Source organism: Accipiter gentilis, chromosome 8 (genome assembly GCF_929443795.1).
Source record: "Accipiter gentilis chromosome 8, bAccGen1.1, whole genome shotgun sequence".
Lineage (NCBI taxonomy): Eukaryota > Metazoa > Chordata > Aves > Accipitriformes > Accipitridae > Astur > Astur gentilis.
The window spans coordinates 34,180,098-34,199,753 of record NC_064887.1 but is presented as its reverse complement, the minus strand read 5'-3'; the positions used below and the strand labels follow the sequence as shown (position 1 = coordinate 34,199,753).

General features: G+C 43.4%; 1 protein-coding gene across 1 annotated transcript in view; it reads left to right on the top strand.

Moving 5' to 3' along the window:
* Positions 1-12,302: 12,302 nt before the first annotated feature.
* Positions 12,303-19,656, top strand: part of ABL2 (ABL proto-oncogene 2, non-receptor tyrosine kinase) — a 51,252-nt gene continuing 43,898 nt past the window's right edge. The window contains exon 1 of the mRNA XM_049807164.1: positions 12,303-12,549. Coding sequence (XP_049663121.1) covers positions 12,366-12,549 — 184 coding nt within the window. The 5' untranslated portion in view covers positions 12,303-12,365. The remainder of the gene's footprint in view (positions 12,550-19,656) is intronic.

Here is a 19,656-nt window from a genome sequence, read left to right as displayed (position 1 = left end):
AAAAATGGTGTGGAAGTCAGACTGAGGCCAAAACTCAGTCAGGCAAGTGCTGCAGTTAAAAAAAAAACAAAAAACCAAACCAAAACAACAAACAAAAACTTTTAAGAAACTCTAGAGGACTTCAGCCTGATCTGATAATGCATGATTGAATTTTGGCAGGAAAATCGAAAAATAGCTCCAGCAGACATCACATTGTTGAGGATGCCTAAAGTGTTTATAAATCATAAAGATGGCTTTTTAAAAACTCCACTTCAAGTTTCCACAGTTCCTGCTATCATCATGTCAAGATTTTGCATGTAATTACCCTTGCTCCTCTTTACTTTGTATGAGGCGTAGGGTTTTCAAAATATTTGGTGAAAGAGATTCAGATCAGCAAACTTTGGAGAAAAGACAGAAGCAGCAGGAATTAAACTCCAACTTCAGCGAGCAATTCCTTGCGGAGTTACTTTCCAAGCAATGAAGTTACTGGTTTTGCTGGCAGATGAAACAGTCAGAAAGAAACAACCACATCCCTCTCGGCAGAGGGCAGTGGTATCCTTACTCAAACATCACATCACTTCTTGCTCCTGAACTGAAATCATCCTTAAAAAAAAAAAAAAAAAAAAAAAAAAAAAGTGAAGCCCTACTGCCAGCCAGCAGGTTGCTCGCTTCCTCTCCAAGCTCAGAAATCCAAGTATTGAGCTTCTTGCCACGATCAAGGACGAGGTGCAACAGCCAACTTAATTGCTGTGATTCCATTGCTGAAAAGGGAAACTCACATTATTTTTTGAAGAGCAACTAATTTTTCCTTTCCCTGCCATTTTGAAGTAATAGAATGAATCTTGCCAGCTGGGCTGGTGTAATGGTTGGGTTTTTGTTTGTTTAAATTGAGGACGTTGTTTCTTCAGTGTATTTAAAAAGGAGAAGATCCTTCTAATCTGGCTAAACATCAAATCATGAAAGGTATTGAATGCGTACAGGTATAACTACTGTCTAACCCTGCTAAGCTGAACTGTGTTTTCTGAAACTGTTCTTTACCCTCTGCAACATACCAGCTTTCTCTTTCTGTTAGGCTCAGAAAGAATTTCACCTGGGTCCCAACCACATTATGTATTATCATCATTCTCCTTGTGACACCAGCTCAAACCAATCTCAGATTTATTTCGCAGCGTATTCTGCTGCTTATTAAAATTGCATGAAAATATTGAACTACCTCAGTGAGAGGGTCTCTGAAGTTGTTTCAGCAGGAACACATAGCATTAAATGTGCAGTCAGCCCTGGAAGAGTGACTTCAGAGAGATTAGTTCCAGAACAAGCAGGTCTAGTTACTAGTATTGACTCTCTTGCTTGTAAGAGCTTTCTAAATATTTTTGTGGAAACACAGCACTGAACTTGGCCAGCATCTCCTTCCCATTCATACAGTAGCAACTGTACATGTTCCTTGTGACTCCACAGATTGCCAGCTGTGTTACACAGCTGGGACCCTTCCTTGTGAAGGTAAGACACAGCAGGTAGAAGAGCAGATGTTTTACACCTAGTTTAATGACTGCTTACTAGTCTGTAGTAGTAATCTCTTCCTCTCCATATTTCATAAATATGTGCATCCTTTCTCTTTTCCTAAGTAAATACAAAATAGTTTGCTGTTGCTCTCCCCATAGCTGGTAAGGTACTTACGTGGAGAAGACAGTGTAAGCCAGTATTTTCTACCATTTCATTGTCTCCCATTTATTTGTTACAGTATAAATGTGCTGACCGCTGATGGACATGGAAGAGAATTAGTGCTTATGGAATGACTGGTCTAGGATGATTCCCAAGACAGTTGTTTGCAGGTAATCATACAGTCCTACCTACTCTGTACTTTGCAAAGTGCAGGTTAAGGGGACTAATAACTTTCTATGTGCAGTAATCAACTATTTCACTTTTCTAATGTGGGAGATTTCCATGGCTTTCTCCACTCCCCAGTCATAGAAACAGAAGCGTGTTCTTAGGGCAGGGCTTTCATACATAAGCTGTAATATATATTTTTTGTATCTTTTAGACTGTCTTCAAAAATAACATGATGAGGCTGTGGGAAAAGTATTGGACTTCAAAGGCGTGGGCAAAAAAAAAATGAGGTGCTGTGGTGAGAAGAGATCAGCCTCTTTGAGGGAGTATGAGATCCTTAGGGTCATCAAGGAGAGATTTTACAGAGAAATGTCACATAGGTAGCCATTGTGCTTGCAAGACACATGGAGAACACCATGGAGAAGTCTAAGAGCATCAAAATGGCAGCTAGAATCATAATGCCAGAAGTGGTTGACCTTTGTAATGAAAGACTCCCCAAAATATGAGCACATGGGGAAAAATAATCCCCATCAAAACCAGGATATATTTCTCAGAGGAGAACAAATATCTTCATAAAGCCATGGGAGATGGACTCTCCATTGTAAACTAAGAAAGAAAACATGTTTTCAGCTTTCAGTTTTGGATACTTCCTCTTTTCCACCTTGTTTTAAACTCTGCAAAGGTAGATGACATCTACTGAAAGTAGTCCCAAGCAGGAGGCATTTCTAAATCTGCCCAGCCAGCTCTTTGGCTGTTTCCATGGCAATGAGGCAGCGTGTCCTGCTGCTCTCCCTTCACAAGAGCCTTTCCCAAGCTCGATACGGACCGACAGCACCATGCGATTGTAGCTCCCCTGCCAAAAACTTCCCTCTTCTCTGCTCAAGGCCATTCCCATCTGTTCCTTTCTGCTTCTCCCTGATTTTGGAAACACCTGGCTAGAGAGGGAATCCATCCATGTGTTTGCTTCTCTGCTGCAATGTTTCAGGCTAAGGGTGGACTGCTGCCAGTTATACAAGTTGAGAGACTGGAGAGGGCAGTGGCTTCCAACCTTCCTGTCTTGGAAAGAAGTTTTGGGTGATGGAATCCAGATTTCCGTCTAGTCTCCCAAAAGAATCAGACTGAAACTTGGCACCTCTGGCCATAGCAACAAGTAGAGCAGTAAAGAATGTACAGACTTGGTACAATGCAGTGCTTATTGAAGGAGATGACAAGCGTGAAGGAACACTTCCAAAACCCTGAATTCAGATAGATCTATGTCACAGCTGAGTCTCTGGCAGCTCTCAACAGCATTTCACTGAAAGTGAAAAAAAAAAGTCAGAGTTACAAAGCTGAAAGAGGAGCTTTTGCTATCGGCTGAGGACTAGCAAAAATGGAAGGTTATAATGGAACTACACTGGGAGGTGAAGCAATCTGCAGGGTTTGCTGCAGTTGATCTGCATTGGGCTGAGTTGATGTGGTTACAAAAACATCTTTGTGCTCAGCACTATTCCGTTGTTGGCCTAGTGCCTTGAGGCTTACATGCTTTGGAAATATGGATGAGGAGATGAAAACCTGAGCTTGTTCAAAGGATTTAAATCTGAAGATGGCAGGCCCAGGAGAGGGATTCTGAGTTCAGGCATGTAGGTCATGCAAGAGAGGTCTTGTCTTCACTAGCAAGTTAATATGAAATATAGTAAAAGTGTTCCTGCCAGTTCAACCCTTGCCCACACAAAAAAAATTCCCTCATTGAATAAAGTGGCTGCAGAAACATGAATTGACAAACCAACCAGAAAACAGGGTAAATCTTGAGTGAATTCATTTCATCCTTTACCACTGCCATTTCTCTACAGTAGGGACTCACATTAGCACCATCAAAATTCCCCACAGTTTTTCCACTTGTGCTTTCCTCTCCGACTGCTTGCTCCTTGCTTCCTATTGGTGAGCTTATTCACCAAGTTGCAAAAGGCTTCTAATGCCCACAAAAACAATAACCCATCTTCAGTGCAGAAGTCTTTGTTTTATTATTTTGAAATTGTGTCTAACAAGACTTCATTTTACTGCTGCCTGCTGATCAGACACCAAGTTATGGGAGAATCACTGGTGTGATGCTACTGTAGTCTATGATTTTAGAAGGAAAGATCCAGGCTGAAAGCTTTCTGGTGGCATTCCAAGTAAGCTGTCATAAGAAGAAAATCCAACATGCAAGACCTCAGTACTGAGGGAAAATCAGAGGGTTTCATCTACTCAGAGGAAAAGTGTAGAACTATAAATGCTAACTCAGTAACTCCCCAGGAATGAGCATGTGCCATGCTGAGACTGAATGCATCATTAGCAAATCCCCGAGGCCGGATCTCTATTTCAGACGGCGCAGTATAACAGCTCCAGGGAACATGCAAACAGAGGATGCTGATAATTTCACAGTTGCTGCTTCCCTGTGAGGCAGAAAATAGAAGTGCTCTGAAGCTCTTTCCCAGGAACACAGAAGTAATGTTTTTCAGGGCCATCAAAAGCAGAGGAAGAGAGGTGTGTTCCCTGCAAACTGGGAGAAAGGGAAACAGAACAATCTGCTGCCATGGCTGCTAAAGGAGTCTCTTGGCTGATCAGGCAAGCTTTGTGGACTGAAGCTATAGAACTGCTCCCTTGCAGAAGAGACGTTGGGGAGGGATATTAAGTTGACTCAGGTAGACGGAAATCTCAGAAGCACGTACAATCCACAGTGGATTCATGCCATATCAGCGTCTCCCCTAGCAGCACAGATTATTAATGCACCGAGTATGTCTGCCCTTTATCACAAGCAACCCATGGGAAAAACTTCCAAGACAGATGACTCAAGGTAATTTTGTAGTGTGACTGCATCCTAAGAAAGAGTAGACAAAAAGGGAAAGGCAGACAGCCAGGCGGTCTCTAGCACGCTGAGGTCAAATTCCCCTTTCTGTCACTCTCGGGTATGAGAAAGTTGAGGACGACACAGAGAGGAAACAGACATACTCCCGTGTCTGCTGGCAGAGACGGACAAGGCACCAGGCAGACTTAAACATACACTCGTGTGAGCACAACGATATAATCTCTCACTATCAGAAAGAAGATGCCCGGGTTTCACTCCTAAATGTCTCAACTTCTCTGCATAGTTCAGATTGCACAGTAAATGCCTCAGCTGTATGAAATGTGCTGCTGGCTCTGGGGAGGTATTATTTCAGGTTGGCTGCAGCTGGGAGTACGTAGCATGACTTCAGGCCTCATTAGATGCACACTTGACAAGCTTTCTGCACAAACATAAAGGGAAGAAAGGTTTTCTTAAGAAAACAAGGCTTATACAGTTGTCCTATGTGTGTGGGGAAGGGAGTGTCTGTCTGTCTGCCCCAGCTGTCTTTTACCTCCCAGTAACTTTTGAACCTGTTGGCCAATTTTATGCAAATCAGATGGAGGGACAGAGGTTCCAGAAATATTCAGTTCCTATGAGTTTTGTGAAAAAGTCAGCCTAGTTTGAGGACAGACTCTTAATTAATGCTCTGAATAGAGGAAACCTGCAGATGAACTCAACTTTTATTAGAATAAGAATTTAAATTGGCAGGGGTGACTGCAGCTCATCTAGTCCAGTCTTCTGTTCAAAGCACAGCCAGGTTCAAAGTTAGATGAGGCTGCTCAGGGCCTCATTTTGAAAACCTCTGAGGTGTCAGAGAATCCACTCTGGACCTCACCTTCACAAAACAAGTGTATCAAGTGCAACTCCTTTGGCTCTGCTGACCATGGAATTAATTTGCTCCCCTTTTAGAAGTGGCAGATGATGGGAAAGCCTGCAACAATCCCCACACCAGGCACTCCATAGGACTCAGCTTATGTTGAATACATTTAACCAGCAGCTAGTTACTTTATTTTGGCATTCTGTGTTAGTTAATGATTACAAGTACAAAGGTCAGACTCAGAGACACAAGGCTTTGTATATCTCATTGTTTGATTTACCAGAAGCTACAAGGGAAGGAGCACTGCTCTGTATAAGTGGGAACTACAGGCTACATATCCAGCCTGACAAGCTAATGAGAAGAAGTCATTCATTAACAGAAGACTTGCTGCTAGGCAAACACACACAGCTGGTATGGGAGAAGAATATGGATGTGAAATGAGACAGTGTAGTTGTTTTTTTATAAGACATTTCCTACTTCAGCAAGTTTACAGTCTAAATAAAGACCATACAAAACACATTAAGAGCCTGATCAGAGGAAGATTTGGGCTTATGTCTTTTCCAAAAGGTTTGGTAATGAGCAGAGACGCAGAATTTGCAAAGAGAATGGAAATATTTGCATGTTTAACAGAAGGAACAAGTTTTAAGTTTAAGTGAGATCTGATTACAAATGTATATGCTTCTCTCTTGGGTACCAGCCTATTCTGTGCACACACACACATACGCATTCACAGAAACATCTTACAAAACCCTGATGCTTTCTCCTGCTTAAGTTGTACAATTACCTTTTTCTTTAGAGTAGTTTCACGCTACTGAGCATTAAAACTGGAAGCTGAAAAGCATGGATATTTAATACTATATAACTGTGTGAGGAAGGAACACAATGTCATTTGAAAGATAATCACTTACGATTCTTGCATAATTAAATAAAAAAGCCTGCCAAGGAAGAATCTATCCAGACTTTGTAGAATGAAACAATAACAGTATTTTAGACCAAACTTTGACTTTTAAAAGTGGTTTAATTATTTAGGACCATTGCATAGAGCATGACACCATTCATGGCCAGGGCACATGAGCATTTACCAAAGCGGTCCAGAGCAAGGCTGGATCCCTGCCATCCTAAATTTGTAACACAGAGCACCAATCCTGCAAGAAGTTGTACCCTCAGGCTTCCTTATAAGATCAAAGACTAAATTCAGAAGTGTGTACAATACAAAACAATACCAGGAGTGCAATCAGAGGGAGACAAGGGCAACTTTGGAAGACACAGTTTTCCATATGATTTAGAAAAGGGAAGTGAAGGTGCCAGGAACTCACTGGGTGGCAAAGTATTATGAGCATGAGTGACAGTGTGAGGAGGCAAGAAGATAGAGGTGAAGGAGTTGTAAGGGGAAACTAGCACGTGAAGCAAAGAGCATGGAAAGGAAGCACTGCTAAGGCTGGATTCTTAACGGTCTTTTCCAACACAAATGATTCTGTGATTCTAATTCTGTCTGGTTTTAGCTGCACGTCTTAGAAAAACAAGATAAGGATATTTTTTTTCTGGCTAATGTAGCCTTTATTTTGTTTTGGACTATCATGGTGGTCATTCTAATTCAAATACAGGACAGTAGTCACCAGAGGAATCTAAGGTGGGATGAGGTCGGTCTCAGAGGCATTGATGGAGGTACCACAGTATAGTATTGTGCTCTGAAGCGTTTGCTATCCCTTATCTAAATGTCAGCTCTCTGGCTACAAACCTCTCAGGGAGAGAAAAAAGAAAACACAGGAAGAAAAGCTTCCATCTGCGAACTACAGAACCCCCTCACTGTCCAATGAGCTAGTAAGGTTTCAAATTAGGAACCACAAAAATTAGGCTCCTAAACATGAATTAAGTTAACCCGGGAACTCTGGTGGCAAAACACTCCTATTGACCCACCTGCAGACGAATGCCTAAAAGCCTGAATCATCACCAGCGTTGTCGAGGGACCTCATAATACCTCAGCAAATGTACTTTATCAGTGACCACACTGTGCAAGCCGAGTACAAATCTGCAATTCCCAGCAGATGCAGAGACTTGTCATCATTTTTGTTTAGTAGAGGCAACATTTTCCATGGAAAAAGGCAAACGACCAACATTCTTAATGTTCTTATTAGCATACCTTCTGCAACCTTTTGTGCCTTAAACAGATGCTTGGGGAGGGTGGTGCAGCTGTAGTATTTACAGAAACATATCAGACAGGAAAACAATTACTGAAGAAGTGCTGCTTATTCCATGTCTACCCACCTCTGGCTTTACTCTGACGGAGGCTGTGAAAAGGTTGTGGGCTATACCATGATGGGTATAGTTCTTGCAAAACCTCAGCACAGTTAATGTGTTGCTGTTTACAGTTAATAGACGTGTACACAAGGACCAGCTACACAGTTATGATGCATGATGGTGGTTAGTTACATAGTACACCTAACACAAAAACACAGGACCAAATAAAAGAAGAAAAGGGATACCTGAGATGCTGTAGCAAGCTGGCTGCCCCTACATACAGATACACTCATCTTTCCCACTACAACACTGTACACCCAGGCCCTTTCCTCCCTTGGCACAGAGCCCTTCATTTGCTCGCTCTCCTGGTAGGCGTCTATGTTTAGACTAGTAGCTGGCAGTGTCAGATGAGTGGTTTGAATGAGGATAATGCTGAAGCAGTCTCAAAGAAATAACAAAAGGTTGGTAGCACTGAGGAAAGTGCTGAGTTGGGTGGTGAGATGCAGCATTTGGGGGAGGGTGTGTGTGTGGAGTTTTTATTTCGGCTATGGTGGAAGAAAGAAGAGTTATTAACAGAGGAAAATTCATCTGTCAAGGGCTGCACGTGAACCCTTCTGCGCTGTTGGGCAAAGTCTGTTAGAAAACCATACTGCCCCAGAAAGCTTTTATGTTCATAGACTCCCATTGAACAGGCACGTGAGTACCACAAGCTATCTTGCATGCACTGTACATAAATTCTAATTTAAATCATAGTAATGATTCAAAATAACTTTTAACACTGAAATACTACCTATTGTGCCATGAAAGATATGTGCAGACAGTACATTTTAAGAGCTGTCAATCAGAGATGAAAGGGTGAGTGCTTGTACGTGTTGCACCAAAAAACGACATTCTCCTTTGAAATGGCTCAGTACTTACAAGCTTTCAGTGTTTCTTGCAGAGTAACTAACCTTGTGTCACAAAGCCTTTTTCAGATTTTTAAATCTTTTTGTTGTTGTTGTTGTTGTTGTTGTTGTTAATGCCTTTCCCAAGAACCCCTCCATTAAGGCTAAGAGGTGGCTGCCTGGTTTTCACACAGGTGAAGTCTGGGGTGTTAGAGGGACACTGAGCAGCAATGCCACGGGCCATCTAGTGGACATTACACATTGCCTTTGCAGACATCCCAGGGGAGTTATGGCTGTCCTGAGCTCCACAACTTGTTCTGGTATTGCAATAAAAGCATAAAAATCCCGACATGCTATGGACATGTATCCCTTCCTCTTGAGAACTCTCCAAATGCCTCAATCAGGCCTCTGTTGTTCTAGGCACTTAACAAATACCTTAACTAATACCATCCGTGTCCTACGCACCAGCCAAATGTTTAACACAGATCTGTTTCTCTGTGTAGCTTTGATATGCAGAAGGTACATGAGCTGGAAGAATAGCAAAGATTACTCCTAGAATTAATTTTCAAGCCACCAATGGAGTACTGGTAGCTAATTTTTCGTAAGTTACAAACAGAAACTGCCCAGTTGACTCAACACTTACTTAGGCTCAGGAGTCTCCAATTTGTCCACAGGCTTCTTCTGGCACAGAACCCGTACTTCAGGCAGATGACAGAAGCATGCTCATGATATGTAATGCAGAGCACGTAAGACTGCTCAGCCTGCAATTATTTGATTGTGTGATTTTTGGAGCATGTTGTGGATGTGGAGCAATGCATTGTCAGTGCTTAGAAGAAGCTTCAAGAAATGGATATAATGGTGAATATTTAAAGTAAGTTCAGAAGCATTTCTAGGAATATCACATTTCTCATCAGGCACATTACTGTAACCTCAGTGCTGCCTTTGTTCCTTGGTCCTTTTTATCCCTTACTCAAACAGCTCATGAGACGGCAGATTGACTGGAAGCCTAAAATCACCAGGAGGACAGTCAACTGTTACTGATGCCTCATTAATGCACGGTGCCAGACCTCTTCAAAAGAAATTACCTGCTGAAAAACAACCTATTCCTGATACCACATGAGGCTGATAACATCACAGCTGATAATAATAGGTAGCACGATAAAGATTTTACCTCTTCAAAGCACTTTGTAATCTTTGCATGGTTAATAACCATGACACTCTGTGAAGTAAATACTTAATTAGCCCCCATTTTAACAATAAGGAACGGTGTGGCACAGTGTCATCTGTGACTCAGTAGCACAGAGTAATTTTCAGTTTGGGGAGTTTCTTGTTTATATCCCCATTGCTCTTCTAGCAGGCACTCTAGAAGAGCAGTCACCAACCAGGGCTCAGCATCCCCTGTTTTTACAATACCATATCAACAAAGTTGTTGGGAAGACCAAGTGGGGTAGAGCCTGAGGGTAGGGCTTGTTTAGCACACAACCAGCAATGGCTGGGGCACTGGTTTTGAAGCTTTTTTAATAGGGTACAGCATGATTTTAAAATACTGTTATACAACAGCAAATGGTAGCCATGCTGCAGCCGCCTTCCCCTTGCAACAGGCCTGTTTAAGAAAGCTCCTGCCTAACTCCATTCCCAGAGCGAGGTGGCACCACCAGTTAAGACATTTCTGTGTGTCAGACAAGTTCCATGCAGTCGGACATTAACATAACCCACAGTGAACCGCTACATGTGCACAAACTGCTGGTAGAGAGAATGAGGGATTTCATGAGGTCTGAGGAATCAAGAACAGTGTTTAAACCCAATTCTCTTATGTGCACTTATGTATAATAGTCTCTTGACACTGGCATCTTCTTTTAAAATGCTAATGGCCTTCCTCTGGATAGTTTTTTAGGATCAGCAAGTAAAAGGCATTAGGAAAGAAAAATAGTATTTGTTGATTTTTAGAGTGGTTCTCTCCTACATAGCAACTGCAAATGGCACGAGGGAGTTCTATGTTTGTTGTCTTTCTACAGTCTCCAGAGAACATATATTTTGTTTACAAGGCAAACCATTTATAAGTGCCAAACCCTGCAAATTCTAGCTAGAATGAGACCAGGAAATATCTCCACTGCAGAGTTTACCCACGAGGGCCAGTTCTGCCTGGGACTGTCCATCCTGCAGAGACATCCTCTGCTCATATACACATAACCATGCCCACACAAAGTCCCGGACTTGGCAATGAGTACCCCATGCTACACCCCAGATGTTGCCAGCACTATTTTAAGAACAGTTTTGTTGTGTGTTATTAGCAAGTCTGTCTGTAATTCCTGATCTCCCCAATGTTCTTAGTCCATTAATTTAGTGAGTTAAGGCATTTCTGGCTCCACGTGCTCCTCACTCCCATTTACTCCAGCCTGTGTCAGCATACACACCAGCCCAGCTGGATGAGCCACCCCTATTTTAAACAGAATTATTATTGCAGCAGGGTGCAGTTTGAGTGCACGTGACAGTGTGGACAGCATTTCAGTAGCACCTCATGACCCTGGGAAGGTAGAGTATGACCTTAGAATTCCTGTTGCTAGGAGTTTCATGCAAGAACACTGACTTTCACGGAGCTCAGAGAGGAGCTTCTCACCTTCCCATCCCATCCCAGCCACACAAAGGTTGGTCTGGCCACAGGTTGCTGTGGCTCCTCGGAAGCTGGCTAGGTCTGAATGTTACCAAGCCAATTTGTCACTGTCATGTCAGTTCTCAGTGATGTGGTGAGGGCATCTGAAATCAGCAGCATTGTGGTTCATCCACGATGAAGCAACACTGCCAAAGCATTGCTGAAATAGTAGCTAGCATGGAGAGCAAAATACTTCCAAATGCCTGGGTCCTCTAAACTGCAACAAGCACCATTGTCTTTCAAGGTGAAACCTCTTCCCTTCTCCCTTGGAGAGCCTTATGCTAATATTTAACAGTGTACCGGTTAGTTACAGAACAGAGTGTACGTTCAGCCACCTGACGACAAGACGCTGCTGCCAACCATGCCTGGCCACCAATGTGCCTGATGTTATTCACGCAGCATGCCTTCCTCTTCCTCCACGCCCTCGGCCAGGAGAGCAAGTCCCAGCAGGAGCCCAGGGAGCTCGCCTGGGGCCCGGTGAGCCATGGAGGAGGAAAACAGGCCCACCGCTGCTCCCTTTGCGGCCTGGTACGCGACCCTTGGCTTCACACCTCACCCCCGCTTGGGTTCGTAGGCGAACCAGCCCGGCTTTGGCCTACAGGGAAAGCGTGTTCACGGGGCCGGGGCTCCGCTTCGCCATGAGCGGGGCAGCCTTGGGGCCGGGGCCGCGGCCTTCGGTCGGGTCGCCCGCGCCGGGCCTCAAATCGCGGCCAAGATGGAGGGACCCTCGGCGGGCGCAATCCGGCAAGCAAACCGGGGTCCGGCTGCGCGGGTGCTCCCCCGATGCGCCTGTCCCCGCCACAGCCACGCCGCCCGTGCGGCCCTGCGCGGGTGACTGTGCGCGACCGCGTGTGCCGGGGGCGGTCTGGGCGGCCTCCCTCGGAGGACCGGAGGTGGCTGCGGGAGCCGCTCTGTCCCCTCTCTCCCGGCGCTCTGTGGTTTAAGATGGCGGCGGGGGCTGAGGGGGCGAGTCCGTGAGTCCCAGGCCGGAGCGCCGCGGGGGCCGGCGGGGGCGGCGAGGCGGGCGGGAGCCGCCGGGCCGCGCCGGGGGCGGGGAGGAGCGGGAGGCCGCCTGTCGGGCCGGGGAGCGGCGGCGGCATGTGAGCGCGGGCCGCGGCCGGGAGCGCGGCGATGGGGCAGCAGGTGGGCCGCGTCGGGGAGCCGGGCGCCGGGCTCCAGCACCAGCCGCCGCCTCAGCACCAGCAGCAGCCGCGGGGACTGCGGGGGAGCAGCGCGGCCAGGCCGGCGGGCCGCCGGCGGGAGGCGGCCGGGCGCACCGCTGAGGGAGGAGGCTTCAATATCTTCACCCAGCACGGTGAGGGGCCGGGCCGGGCGGGAGGGGCCGGGGCCGGGGCTGGGGAGGGGGGGGGGGGGCTCCCGCCTGCGCTCGTCCCCTGCCAGAGGGTCGGGTGGGGGGGCTCGGGGAAAGGGACGAGATCTCCCTTCCTCCCTCCCTCCCTCTTTTGTTGTTGTCGGTTTCACTGGGGGAGGGGAGAGCTGGGGGAGCTGGCGGGGCGAAGGAGAGGCGCCTCTCGCAGGCGGGGAGAGCCGGGCAGCCCCTGCCGCCGCCGCGTCCCGAGGGATGCTCGCCTCGGCCCAGCCCGCAGCCTGGCAGCGAGGTCGGGGCCGGAGAAACTTCCCCCGGAGCTGGGGACAGGGAGGGACTGCCCGCCCTCCACTGCAGAAGCGAGGTGGCACCGCCGGGAATCAAAACTTGAAGTGCTTGGTAGCTGTCAAGGCGGCGGTTCCTAGCTCTGGTTTTGTTTACAAAGGTAAACGTTACATGTGCTTTGTCTTTCTGTTTACTGAGGCGCTTATAACTCGCCCGTCTAGATCTGTAATTCTCTGTTGCTATATAGCTCCTGACAGAGCAAACGATTTTGTTTTGACTGGGGTATTACAGCTGCCATCCGATTCTCAGCTGAAGTTTTTGCCTGTCCACTTCTATTCTTATTGCTGTAAACTGATACCGGAAATGTTTAATGCGACATGATTAGTTTCTGTAATCTCTCTTAGGAGAACCCCACAACTTGAAATCCCCCTTTGTAACTATGTGGGTTTTTTATTATATCTATTTGGCAACTTCTTAATGCAGTGCACAAGTTTTGGAAGGTACGATCAACCAAAACCTGTCTGCCTTGACAAGCATGTTAAGAATAGGTGCGTGGAGGCACCTCTAATCCTAAAGAACTGAATCTGCTATGGAGAGCTTGGCTGGTTTGGCTTTAGGTGGAGAGAGATGTCAGTGTTTATGGAGCAAGGCTGCTTCTGACAATACATATTTTCTTTTGCTCAATAGAATGAGCATAGGGAAAAAGATTAAGGAACATGCAACCAGCAGTCTAAATGTAAATATCATCTGCTGTGACTGCTGACACGTAAGTATCTATCAAAACAACAGCGCAGCACTAAATCTGGTTCTTAAAATCTCAGTGTTATCACAGCTTTTGAGTTCAGGGAGCAGCATCAACTTTAAAACCAAAACAGAACTCTGTGCTTGCTGAAACGCCTGACCTGCTATTACTACGACTAAAACTAAGGATTACTATTTTATTGCATCTTTTAACCATAGTAATCATCAACTGTCATCTTTGTATTTTTGTACTTTAAAAGGCACTTTGGCAGAAAAATTACTATAAAATAGACAAATAATGTAAATTCACAATGTTGGGAACAGATCTTGGAAGTTATGCACGTACCCCACTTCTTTCAGTATGCTGAAGTCTGAGCCTTTAGCAACAGGGCAAAATTGCCGTGTAGACTGCTAAGTGTGACTTAGCAGGCAAGAGCACTCCTGCTAATGACAAACTGTCTATCTTTTTCTGTTTTGATACCAAGATGGCTATTTGGTTCTTGCTCTCACAAGGCAAGGACAGAAAGGATGTTTGTGGGAAGTATGGTACAGCACGTGGGGACATGCGATTACTTCAGAATAACACAGTTAAGACTGACTCAAGCGCATCTTTTCATTTATTGCTACACGTTTTGGTAGTAATTTAGTACAGCATCCTGAACAAATCCTTCTAGCTCCTCCCTCCGCCCTATTACATTTTAAAGGTAGAAGGTAGGGGGAACTATTTACATGTAGTGGCAGGGAAATGGAGAGAAAAATCTTTCTTAAGCATGCACACACACCAAATAGACAACTTATGCACTCTGCCAGCCCTTCGGCTCTGTCTTCCCTAGACCTAGAAACAAGAATGAGCCTGGAAAGCCGACATGCTCTGAATAAAACTGTTCAGTGGCATATAAAAAGAATATTTCTCTCTGATAACAGTGATTGTATCTTTTAAAATAATTACTGTTTATATTGCTTAGGTTATCTGCTTCAGCAGTAAGGTAATGGATATCATTTTACTTAGGTTTTTGTTGCTTCTGTTATTTTCTTTGCAGATTGTAGAGGAAGATGTGTCTATTGAAAAGAAGATACAACTTTTTATTCTTTTAGGTTATATAAAAGGGGTGGGGTTTTTTGGCAATCCAAAGAGTTTTAAGGCAGGCTTCAAACTCCTATCCTGTCTTGGTGAATACCTCAGCCGTGTTAAATTGTTCCCTGATTCCATCCACATTTTACTAGAAGTGAGTGAACAACTCATTATTAATAATCTGTACCAAATGCTAGTCAAAGTTGGGTACCTATTTAAATACCTGTCTTGGGCAATAACCAAAGATTTTTGTTGTGTTCCTGAATCCGAAGTTCACTTCCTTTCTCCGAGAAATTGTTTCTTGTGATCCTGACTCCCCTGGTCTGAGAGAATTTTTTTTTCTCTCAACTTCTGTTCTTATTTTTCATTTACTGACCTTGTTCTCCTGTTTCACTTAACCTGGCTTTCTGCTAGCTTTCTTTTAAGTGCTACACTTCTTTTGCTGAGACATTGTGGTTGCTGGTGATACAACTTGATCCAGACTCCTCTTTTCTAGTCATTCCTTTCTGAACCTGAACCTCCCATCCTGTCTCTAGGACATGTATTCACAGTGTATGAAAAGTGATGGAAAAAGCACAAGATTATGGGCTAGCACTCTTGGACAAACGACTAAACCAGCCAGTCAAAAGACGAGCCTGGATTATCTACCTTCCTTGGCTTTCCTTGATAACAGTCATTGATGGGAGGAAGACAACCTGTTGACTGTACTAGACCCTTACAGGTATAAATCCCTGCCTCAGTTCATGTTGGCAGATTTCATACCATACTGTGCAAGGAGTGATGTGAACCTTACTCAGTTCTTTTGCCAAAGTTCATTTTGAGGGGTTGCTTCTTCTGGATCGTTTATGAAAAGGATGGAAGTAAACAATGTTTTCAGCCTCACACCCATTTTGCTACAGGATTTTGAAGAATAAGTTGTGTCAAATCAATAAAGTGTAAAATCTTTTATGCTAGGCTACCGAAAACCTGCAAAGAGCATTTTTATGCAATTAACTTGAAGTGTAGTTGTCCTTGAAAAATCGAGAGATTGAGTTGAACCAGTTTGTCCCAAGTGTGTTTGCTGTGTTACAGTTGTGTAGGAGAAGCACTACAGGTATACAGGCACTGCCTACTTCAGGATGTATTTTTGGAAGAATCAAGGAATTTGAAGATGTTTTCTGTTTTATGGAAAGAACAAGGAAATCTGTATTGTGGCACCCCACTATTCTATCATGAGAACAGACATCTAGACTCCTGGGGGTTTCAGCTCACCATAGTATTGAATTCTGTGAACACTGCTGTGAAGTTGAGCAGAAAAGTCCTAAGCGAGCAGATATAGTGGCGTGATTTGTTAGCCATGGAGCAGAGTTCTCCAAGATAGAAAAGATAGTCATGGATTTTGCAGCCTTTTGCAGTTAGCCCTTCAAAGCGCCCCATTGCCAGCATTCCTAGCACGTAATCTGTGACTTATAAAAGCAAGCAATGGATCATCAAGCATGTTGGTTGCTAGTAATGTACTAGAAAGAAAGAGTGTAAACAGAAGGGTTATAAAACACTTGTGTTCCCACGTACACTGCATCAGAATTGACTAGTACCACAGGGACAGCAACTCAAGAGGGAGAAGCTGTAGCAAACACTAGTTATGATCAAATTCTTACAGTTCAGTGCAACCAGAAAAGAAGTACTTGGTGCCATTACAGGATGAGCTTGCTTTCCCTTTCAGAGAAGGAATAGGGGGGAGAACAGTAAAGTAGGTTATGTACTTACCCTTCCATTAGTTTGTTTGAGGGAAGGGGTACAACTGATGACAGCCAACAACTTCTAAGTTGCATGGGCTCTGCTTGGTTCCTTGTGTGACCTTTGAACACTGACATGCTCTAATTTTCTTTCTGAAGAGCAGTGATAACTGCCTACTGTACCAAGATATTCTTTGGAATGGTGTTAGCATGCTTTTCATCTCAAAAAAGACTTGCTGAGTGTTGTAGAAAAGGTTCTGCAGGAAAATCAGATTATTTAAATCCTGTCTGGAAAGCCTTTGCAATACCTGTTTGCAATACTGCTACAGTTGCCTTGGCGATATATTTTTGGGGTAGCGGAAGACTGCCACACTTGAGCTTTTGATCCAGCAGGCGCAGGACATTTGTTCCCTGTTTTGTTTTCTAGAGGAGGAGTTTAGCAACCTTTTACTATGTGTATCAAGGTCAGGCAAGATAAGCCTATACTTTTAAAAATAAAATTATCATTAAAGCTCCCCTAAGGCAGTTGGAGTGCTGTGCCACATGATAAAAACATTCTAAAATAGGAAGAAGCATAAATAACACTATCCCTTTGAAATTCAGTGAAACTGAAGGGCTGGATGCAGGAAAATGGAAAGAAGGAGAGAAAATGGGGTCAGTTTAACAACTGCACTTTGTGGACCACCTAAAATGTTACTTATTTTTCATTCCAGTGAAATGCAGCAAGCTTGGGTCAGAGCTACTTGCCCGCAGACTTTCCTGTCAGTAAATGCCCTGTGCAGATGGAATATAATCATTGTATTCAGTGCCTGACTCTTTGTACTGTAAATCAGAAATCTTGTGGGACCTTAATGTGTAAATAACTCTTAACTAATTGTTTGGGGAATAAAAGGTAGTTCAGCTAAGTGTCTAGAGGAACATCTCCTGTAGAACATGAAATTATAGATGTGTTCTCTATTGCATCATTCTCTGTGATATCTAGGTTATTCCTGCAGGTTCAGTTGCATTCAATACTCATTTTTATACCTTAAGAGGGATTTTTGCATACTGTTTTTTGCAAATGAGAGGACTCTACCAACTTGATGGGAGGGACAATATAATACAGACTACCAATCTGTTATAATTCCTGGCGTAAGTATATTTCCTAAGTACTTTTTGCATAGACAGGGGAATGTAGTCTGAAGAAGGTAAGACTGATATAAAGTTACTTCAAAAGACGTTAGTCAGAACTAACTTAAATCAAATTTCAAAGCCCAGACAGATATCTGATTTCTCAGTTCTCCCCATGCAGCAGATGGTGTGGTACAAGTTGTTCTAGCAATATTTCACAAATTTGCTATTGCTTGCAAGTGCAATGTTTTGCAAAAAAAAAATTGCTGGATTTTTTTTGGAAATAGGGACATGGCCAAGTGAACAAATCAGTGGAAAGTGAACGTATGAGCTATTGCACACAAAAGCAAATTGTCACAAGTGGCTTAAATCATCTTTTTTAATCTAGCAGGACTGACAGCTCACAGAGTTGGAAGATAGTTGGACTATCTCCTAGAGGTGCTGTAGCAGGGTTGGCTTCAGGAATATTTTATGGCTGGTACTAATTACAGATTCTGGGACAGTAGGCTTGAAATCATGTTTTCACTGGTGTTCAGAAGTGACCTGTTCTGTGACCTACTTACTTCAGCATATGTCATGTTTGTTTGTTCTTAAAGCAGGCCAGTCCTTGATGAAGTCAAATCATACTTTTTAGATCTTTGTTTTATAGATTAAGCTAGGTGATAATTAGTGTGATTTATTCTAGCCCATTTCTCTTAGTTGTCACAATTCAATGTTTCCATTAATAATACTTATTATCCTTAAACTGCCTTTTAAGTACTGCTGACAGCTGACTAGTTCACACTCATAAGAAACGATGTTAAAATCCAACTAATATAAAAGAAGAAGCAGCAGTTTATACTTATTCCAGTAGGGATGCGTGTGAAAGTTATTAAAAATAATACAGTTAGGTTTTATTTAGTGACTTGCTGAGTTCATTTTCACCTGGTTGTATTTCAGAAAGTCAAGGATGGATGACTAGAGACTAAAACCTCACCTACATTATAACTGTTTCAGAATCTGATATCCTAAACCACTGCTTGCCAAACGGTTAGTAGTTCTTTCAACAGCGTGTAATTATGAATGATGCAAAGCTTGGTAGCTGTAGTGCAAATGGCCCTTTAACTGGGTTTGCAGGTGAATCTACAAAGTAAGCATACAGGTTTGTTCTTAACAGCATTCAGAAGAGTATTTACTGGTTAAGAAATATTTCTCTTAGTCGTTTGAACCACCAGCAGTGTCTCTTTCCCTCAACACAGCAGGAAAGAAACAAAAGCTTGCACTGAGTGGGGTAATGCTGTTGACTTGCTGGGTCTGAAGTAATGGTTCTCTCACCATTACTGCATCATCCCTGACATTTCTCTGGTTTTGTGGTTATGAAATACTTTATTTTAAAGGCTGATCTTGGTATTATCCATAGAGATTATTCTTTCTAGAATAAGTGACTGTTAGAAAACCATTGAGGCTTCCTGTTGGTAACACTGTAAACCACAACAACAAAGCTTAGTTATATTACCCGTATCTGCTTAGGAAGTTTCATGTGCTTTGAGGGCTTTCCATAAAGACATGCACATCTCCCAATATGACTGCTTATCTGCAACTGTGTATAAGTTAACTTTTTAATAGGTGGCTTTCAGTATCAGCTAAATCAGCACAGGAATTTCAAAAAACAGTCCAAAAATAACTTGCCTTTTTTGAGGGGGAGACAAAGATGCACAGAAGTACTTCATCAAGAACTGAATTGGTTTTATTTCAATCTTCCAGTGCTCTTTAAAGTCCATTTAAACATATTTCTTCTAAGACTGAACTTTTTCAAGAAATTCCTTTCCTCTTCTCCTGTCCTTCCCTCCCAAATGTTGTCCTTAGGATCTCAGTCTTACTATGATACTTCTATTAAAAATAATTACATGCATTAATAAACTTGGAGCTTCACTTGTGTTGATTTGAAAGTATTCTATGATAATAGTGATGTGAGAATTGGGACTACAATTATGTAAGAAAAGTAGCTCTTCAGAGAAGGAAAATTCATTTTCTGTAGGACAGTTCTGCATTCCCTCATCCTTTGATAATGTTACTGGTTTGGATTTTGCGCTCTTCCCTGGTTTGTTTGGTGTTTTTTTGTTGTTGTTTTTGTTATTTAATACTAAAGTGAAACTGAAGTAGCTGCTTCTTGCTATAAGCTATACATGGCAA